General features: G+C 36.3%; 1 protein-coding gene across 3 annotated transcripts in view; it reads left to right on the top strand.

The window, feature by feature from the left end:
• Nucleotides 1-397: 397 nt before the first annotated feature.
• The window catches only part of LOC150091103 (neuroligin-4, X-linked-like), a 363,648-nt gene continuing 356,019 nt past the window's right edge, over nt 398-8,026 (top strand). For all 3 annotated transcript variants that reach the window (XM_090381914.1, XM_090381896.1, XM_090381905.1), the window contains exon 1: nt 398-1,461. In XM_090381914.1, coding sequence (XP_090238040.1) covers nt 801-1,461 — 661 coding nt within the window. In that variant the 5' untranslated portion in view covers nt 398-800. The remainder of the gene's footprint in view (nt 1,462-8,026) is intronic.

Here is an 8,026-nt window from a genome sequence, read left to right as displayed (position 1 = left end):
ATTCCCACAGGTGAGAGATATCCTTCTGTTTTCAGAGGGAATTTGCGCACTTATTAAAATAAAAGGGCGTTCAATAAAATCTTTAATCAAGTTTTCTTCCTTCCCATTACAAGGACAACGCTCTCAGTCTAAAAGAAGCATTGGGTTAGTTACCCTATTGTAATAGATTTATAGCGAAGTGTAAACATTACCGCGATGTCTTTGTTTTAATAAATCTCACTGACTTACAGACGCCTGAGTAGTCATGGGTTAGATTGATTTCCTCCGCGCCGATTAGGCGACTGCCAACAACCTCCTGCCCCGAGAATGGAAGAGATCTCCCTCCTCTGCGCATGTGCTTACGTAGGGCTCTCGGTCACTTCCTGACCGGCTGAGAAAATGTAAGAGGGAACGCTTCGGTAACACACGGTGACGGAGAAGCACAGCCCGTCTTTGCTTCGCAGTAGTGATTGGTCCAGCGTTTAAACCGCCAGATGGAAATGTCAGTTTAAGGTATTTGCAGGAAATGGCATATCTGATTCGTCGTCTGCTCGGATGATTGTATGTTTCGCGAGTCTCTCGTGCCGTCGACGTAGATTTCACTGTACTCAACAATGTGTTACCCCGAGTTGCTCGCGCGCTGATTGAAAGCCAGCGTCTCTGATCGCTAGTGCTTTTCCCCACTTTGGTTCAGAGGTATGGGCAAGAGTTTTTTTAGGACTCGCGTAGTTTATTGTAAGGTGGGATAAAGCGCATTTTTAGGACAATATATTTTGTAGGATATCTGTTTACACTCATCTTCCAATTTTTATGTTCATCCAATGCTAATGGCCGGACCTGCAGTTAGTAGAATTAGCCGAATTGCCGACTGGGAAAATTTGAATGTTATCAGAAGACGCTTGCGGGTGAAGCCGGAGAGAGAAAAGAAGGATGTTCTCGGTGGTATCAGAGAGATCACCACTTTGCCGACGAAGAAATACAGAGTTTGCGCGAAGAACCCCCGATACTTGCGTGAAGAGATAATGCTACGTAATCTATCTGCTCATTTTCTTAATATCTCTCTCTACGGAGTGATTATATTAATATTTCTTCTGGCATCTTGCCAACTTGTTCACGGCGATTCACGGCGAATGAGTTCCCGAGTGGTGACAACCAAATACGGTGCGTTACGTGGTTTTATAAACACTCTCTCAAACCGCCATTTACAGCCTGTTGAGGTTTTTCTAGGTGTGCCTTATGCTGGTGTGCCCGTGGGGTCACTGAGGTTTCTGCCACCAGTCACGCCTCCACACTGGAGAGGTGTTCGTATGGCAGACCATTACGGCCCCGTATGCCCACAGAGACTGCCGGATGTCTCGAACGAAACCGAAGCTCTTAAACATATGCCGGCAGGGAGAGTGGAATATCTGCGTAGACTGGTCCCGTTTCTCGTAAATCAAAGTGAAGATTGTCTCTACCTCAACATCTACACACCTGCGATAGGTAAGTTATTGATTTCTTTCTTAAATGAAAATGGAAGAATGTTAAAGTGTCATCACTCATTTTCACGCGATATTCATATTTTGCATATAAAGTGAACGAGCAGAATATTCTATAGCATCTGAATGTTTTCATAATTGAGCGATATTTATTTTTAAAAAAAGAAGTTTAAACGCATTACAGCAACTCGGCATTAAAAATCACTTCTAACATTGAAAAGATGAATAAGTAATAAAATTTAATAAAACTGATAATCCTAAATAACTTACGCCTTTATCAAGGTTTGTCGTTGTAAATATTCAGCTTTACTTTCTTAACTGCTACTAATTTTTCCTGGAATTAAACTAGAATTGGGTAAAACATTTAAATCCAGTTACATGTATTTTCTAAAATCATTATCGCTTTAAAAGTCTTATGATTTTATTTACATTTGAAAACAACGCATCCATAACCGCGCGCTGCAGCTTAAATATAATTATTGTTAAAAAAAAAAAAAAGTGTGCATGCTATTCTTTTGTTATTTGACATGCGCGCAGATGCCATTCAATAGTCACGTAACTCGTGCATGTGATTGTGGGTTAAATTGCCAGTTTGTTAATAACAAATGTAATGTAATTACTGATATTGTAGGTAACATGCCCACAGAAGTTTTGGATATTAATTTATTTTTGTTTTAGGAGCTTGAAATTTAGTTTTACTACTTTTAACATTTTTTTAGGGCGTGTTGTTAAGAACCTCAGCAACTGCTTAATTAAAAACTGATATATGAAACTGTAATCATTGAAAGCGTACGTGATTATGACCTAAAATGATGCCTTCCAAATCATGAGCACGAGTGTTGGATTTTACACTTTTTTTCATAGATTGTACTTCTCGATAGTTGTTTAAGAAAACCATTTCACACAAGCTAGAATCTATCGCAAATTTCAGGTACCTGTTTAAGAAGAAACGGCGATTTACTTTGTGTCTGCCTAGAATCCTTGGCACGAAAATCAATAATTATTAGTTACCGATAGTTGGGAATAGCTGCTAATTATATGCAGAAAATTAGGCAACATTTTTCATTACAAATTATTTGGTAATGTTCGAAAGCTTTAAAAAAAATGCGAGTGCGTTTTTGTCTTACTACAAAGTTTTATAAGAAACTTCATTTGCATAATTTGCGGAATCATTTAGGTTATTTTTTATTTAATGTTTTGAAATGCGTTAATGAGTTGTTTGAGGAAGTTGACGAAAGTTGTTTGTCATAATAATATTGTATTTGAGCGGAATAGTGGAACAGTTTAGGTTGGTTTCTTAATATCCCATATCGATTTTGGTATGGAGGGGGAACTGGATTTTTTTTGGAATCTATGATAAACATTTTTCGAAATCATGGTGTAGTATATGTTCCTGCGTTTTATTTCGTTTTCAGGATTTTACAAAGGAGATGTGCGTTTTCTAGCAATCGCATACATATTTCATTGTTTTACTGTTAAATTACCACCGGATATCTGTTTCAAATGATAGCTGTTCTACGTTATCGTATCTCATTTTTAACTTCTGAATTTTCAATAAAAATTATCTTCGTCTTTCTGGCTGATGCTGAATTTCAGAAGTCAAAGAAATTATACGAATGCTTTAATGTTTCCGCATTAGATAAACCCTGCTTAGTCTGAATTATCACCAGAACTTTACAAAAAGGAGAGAATTCGAATTATAATTTAACAGCACCGGAGTTTGTCGCTCATATCTGGGTTACGTATTCGTATGTAGTTCAGAAAACAACCTGCGTGTTATGCCTGGTGAAAAACTAGGAATAACTCATAGGAGTGTGTAGGGTAGGAGGAAACTCTGGAACGAAAGTCTTTCCTCCAGAAATCGGATAACTAGAGCTCGATTGGAGAGGACTAGAAACTCCTATAGTCATTGACAGGCGTCGAACCTAAACCTTACATGAATACACAAACCTACAAATTATTTTCATTGCACCGGAAAAGAGGTCGTTTACGTCATTCCGTATATAGATGCTATGGAACACACACTTCCACAGACAAAATCCACATATATGGATGTCACCCACATCCATATATGTGGATTTTGTCTGTGGAAGTGTGTGTTCACGTTTGTTATATCTGCAACGTGTCCTCAGTGATGGTATGGTGGTTTCGCAAATTTTCACTCTTTTTAAGAGGTCAAGGTTCGATTTCCGTTGACGGCTGGAGGAATATCTCTTCAGTAGAAAGTCTAAGAAGTCCATTTAAATCATGGCTGCAGTTAGCCAAACTCAGGCGGCGGATAGTTCCCCCTAAGTTATTCCCGGGTTTTCACCCTAACGTACAAATCGGTTTGACAATATATAATGGCTCAATAATTGTCTTAGTTTGCTTATGAGCAAACTAAGACAATTTTTATGAGCCTAAAAACAAACAACTCCTCCCGAATATCTTTCATATACATCTTAAAAATTTATAATAATGAGCATATCAGAATAAGAAGGCTCTTTTATAACCCTATAAAATATTAAATTAAACGTTATCAAAACAATCTTAAATACATTTTACAATGTAATTCTTCAAATTTATGTTCTGGTATGACTGATGCTACAATAGCTTCTCATTTCGCCATCTCACTTTGATGTGTACTTGACCACTCAGCCAAGTACCAGAAACAGTATAGGTCGTTCTTATAAATCCTTCTGCTGGAGAGATGTAAAGACAAAGCACGAGAGAATCAGTAATTAGTAATGCAATGAATAATGTAGTTTAGTTTCATCGCTGATTTGGAAAGAGATTTCCATGGCATTCTGGAGATTAGATTTAAAGATTTATTGACTGGTGTAGCCGTCAAATGCGCATCCTCAACTAATCAGTTGATAATAGTGAACTTCCCTAGTCTGCTCTGGGCATATTCCCAATCCTATGGTTGTGTTCAGCTGTTTGAGAAAATCAAAACCGTCAGTTGTAGCAATCAGCACAGGAATATTAACGCAGTAAATTAAAGACAAAATTGGTTACAATCATGATTATGGAAAGCAATCCCGTAGTGATATACCGACAGTTCTGTTTAACGAATTTTTCATTCATGTTTCAGTTCCTTAGAATTAAGTATAAATTATGAAGGTTCCAAAGGAACTCTGGAATTAAACCCCACCTTTATCACGATAGTAATAACAGTTCGGTCTGATGGGATGTGCCGCGTGTTAAATACCAGTCCTTAAAGTGCTCATTTAGTCAAGTTATTAATGTGTCTGTGAAGAAATCCATCTAATTTGAAAGGGTAACACTACAGAAACCTCACCGAGTTCTTTTTCCTACCACTTGTGACGATCCATCCAACGATCCATCTGAAAATCTGTGATAAATCTAAGCAAGGGACTATATAAGCGTGGTTGATGTGTCTAATCGTAACGTATTGAAGCCATCAACCATAGTGCATGTACGCATTCAAGTTTACCGTGGTTCGAGGTCACGTCACTGCTAAATATAGTTAACAGTAAATTTTTGTAATGAAGCGTACTTAACAAAATAAATACTTGTAAAACTTTCTGTCATATATGGTCGTGTCATATATAACAACAAGACCACTTTATGAAAGGAGACATTTGATACAAAGTTACTTCAAGGTCACTGATGAGGTGTCTTTCACCAACGTCATTTCCACGAAGGTTTTATTTTTGAAAAAGGTTACATATTTCTCCTTTTTGGATAAAGACAACTTTATAGTTTGTTGCGTTGATTGTCAAGTTTTAGTTGCACAAAGATTTAAAGGCGATCTAATGACCTGCAGCTTCAGGGAATTTAATTTTCATTACAACATGCAATTTAGCTCTATGTTTATCTTGCTCTTGTCTACTGCTTAATGTCGCCCACATCAGCACCAGGTGGCAAAGAGATGCATACACCTAAACTTACCCTTCCTTTCGCATGCGTGCACTTCACAGACCAGCAATTTATAGCGTTCTAATCGCTAAGCAGTAATAGAATTCTTACGAAAGAAATCTGACCGTGTGATTTCCTTTTGTGTTAATTTTTCTTATACTCACTTGTACGTTTTGTCTTTAAAATTATCTCTCAAAGATTCGCCGAATTAATTGATACTACACACGTCTATCGGATGATAACATTTTCAATTATATCTTAGAAAGGAATTTCCCAAACTGCCGCGCCTGGGGAACTTTCATCTTCTTCCAACATCTTATGGAAGATGAAGCGGCTGCTCGATCCAGCTATTCGAACTATAAAGCTACTTTCTAACTCTATGTACTTCTTTTGCTTTCAGAGGTTTGGGGCATCTTGGTTCATTTATTAATGAACTAGAGGAATCTTTCTATCTGTTCTAATTTAAGGAGAAGGTAACCGAAGTGTTTCGTAATCATGACTTGTTTAGGTTGCGCGTTGTGCAAGGTAAAACGTTGTTCTTGTTCAGGAAAACGAATAATAAACACGCAAACTGCATGTCAAAAAACAAATTGTCACAGTTTATATCACCTAATCATAGAAAAACTGGCAACTTGAGTTGAAGATGGCACGAGAAATGATTTAATTTAATGACACTCTTCGATGCTTTATTCCAATAAACTGGTGGTGAGAGCCATAACAAAGATATGTTGTATATAATTTCACGTTACTTAAATGTCTTTAATTTCACGGTCTTAAATTTATTTTTAAAATGCGTGTGCATGTTTTTGGTAAAAACTGATACACTCGTTGCCTGTGTAGCGGCGTAAATAAATAAATAAATAAATAAATTTTAAAGAATCGTAACTAAATATAATAAAGTAAATAAAATCGTTCTATATATGAACTAGTTACCAACGCTTCTACCGTATGGTCTCTAGCACATACACAAAGCGATTTTTTAAAAATTAAATCTGTTTATTTTCATTTCACGAGTACACTATTGATGCTTGAGTTACTCAAGCATCAATAGTGTACATCAATATTAATTGAGTAACAATTGTAATCAATTGTTACTCAAGCATCAATAGCACAATAGTGTATTCAAGAACAATACACTATTGATCTTGAGTACACTATTGATAAAGTTAGAAATCGTAAAATCATATTAATAAACACTTTAGTTATTGCCTATGTTTTTAGACTGCATTGACTATTAGCACCTGTATAAACATTTTGGCTTACAAAAATTTAAAATATTATTAATTTACTGTCATATAAAACTGTCTTTGCACAAGCAATCACAAATACACAGTGTACTGCGTCCATTTATTGTGGTAGCAGCTAAAAGACGCATTTTGCCTACGTCATAACGGCTGACATAATTCATTCCACGATGAATCTATACAAAACTGTGGGATGGTTTAAAGAATTTAAAAAGTTGATTAACCTGCAGTGCGTTACATGTGAGGCGCGTTTGAAAATAGCAATAATTCATGATTTCTACCAAAAAAAAAAAAAAAAAAGATAGAAATGAAACACGAGCAAAAAAAACAGCAATGACGTTTTTTTTTTTTTTTTTTTTTATGCAAGAAGAGAAACTTTCTTCTCTGTCTCATTCTGCTTGTTGTCTAGAGGTCGTAATCTATCATAATCTTCTTGTCCAGCTGTATCAAACAAACCTAATGTATAAGGTTCTCCTCCAGTCATCACAGTTACTGCATAGTTATCAAACCTACAATTCATTCCTACAAAAACAAACAATATACTTCACTACAATATGCGGTATATGGATTGCCAAATAAATACGAAGTACCTTCGAAAAGTTCTGGAATTTTTGGTATAAAAGTTTATTTAGTAAATATTTGGGCTTGCTAACCTAATCACCTTCAAAGTGTGTATGCACCCACAAACATACATGCTCCATTGGCCTTCCAAAACTTCGAAACATTCTCTAAATTTGCTTTTTTTTTTTTTTTTTTTTTTTGCCACTTTGGGTCGCTTCTGCGCTTTCTTTGGTGCTGTGCACGAAACAGCAACCCCGAAGCCCGATTTTCAGTTTACGGAACAGCCGGAAGTTACACTATACAAGGTCGGGGGAGTTGGGAGGCTGCCGCATGACTGATTATTATTTTTTTTTTCGCAGCTAAAAACTGTCGAATTGCCATGTGACTGGGAGCATTGTTATGATGCAGGATCCAGCCGTCCTTCCATTTTTGAGGTCCTCTACACCTCACACTCTCACACAAACGTGTCAAAACCTCAATGCAGTAAAAAGCAGTAATGCTTCCCCCGAAGTCACAAATTCGTTTTGTTTTATTTTTTTATATATATTTTTATTTTTATTAATAACAAGATACACAACAAGTAACCATTAACAGTGTATTTGAGATCAGAACAATGAACACAATAACAATAATAAGAGATCCAACAGGAAGATAAACATTGATATAGATTCAAACATTAAAATCATATGTACAAAAGAGGATTGCATTAAGTTAAGTTACCATATAAAGCATTTAAGGCATAAGCCTCAAGCTATGGAAAAGTCCAGACTATGTATAAGTATAGTGCGTTACTTATTCGAAGTAGTGCAATATCATGGCAACTCGTTGTGAAGGTATTCACAATATGAGATATAACTTAAAACGATGCCGCTTTGCTAATATTCTGTTCATTCAGATTTGGCT

This window comes from Mastigoproctus giganteus, chromosome 1 (genome assembly GCF_048544385.1).
Source record: "Mastigoproctus giganteus isolate SK-2022 chromosome 1, ASM4854438v1, whole genome shotgun sequence".
Classification (NCBI taxonomy): Eukaryota; Metazoa; Arthropoda; class Arachnida; order Uropygi; family Thelyphonidae; genus Mastigoproctus; species Mastigoproctus giganteus.
This window is presented reverse-complemented; position numbering and strand designations above follow the sequence as displayed.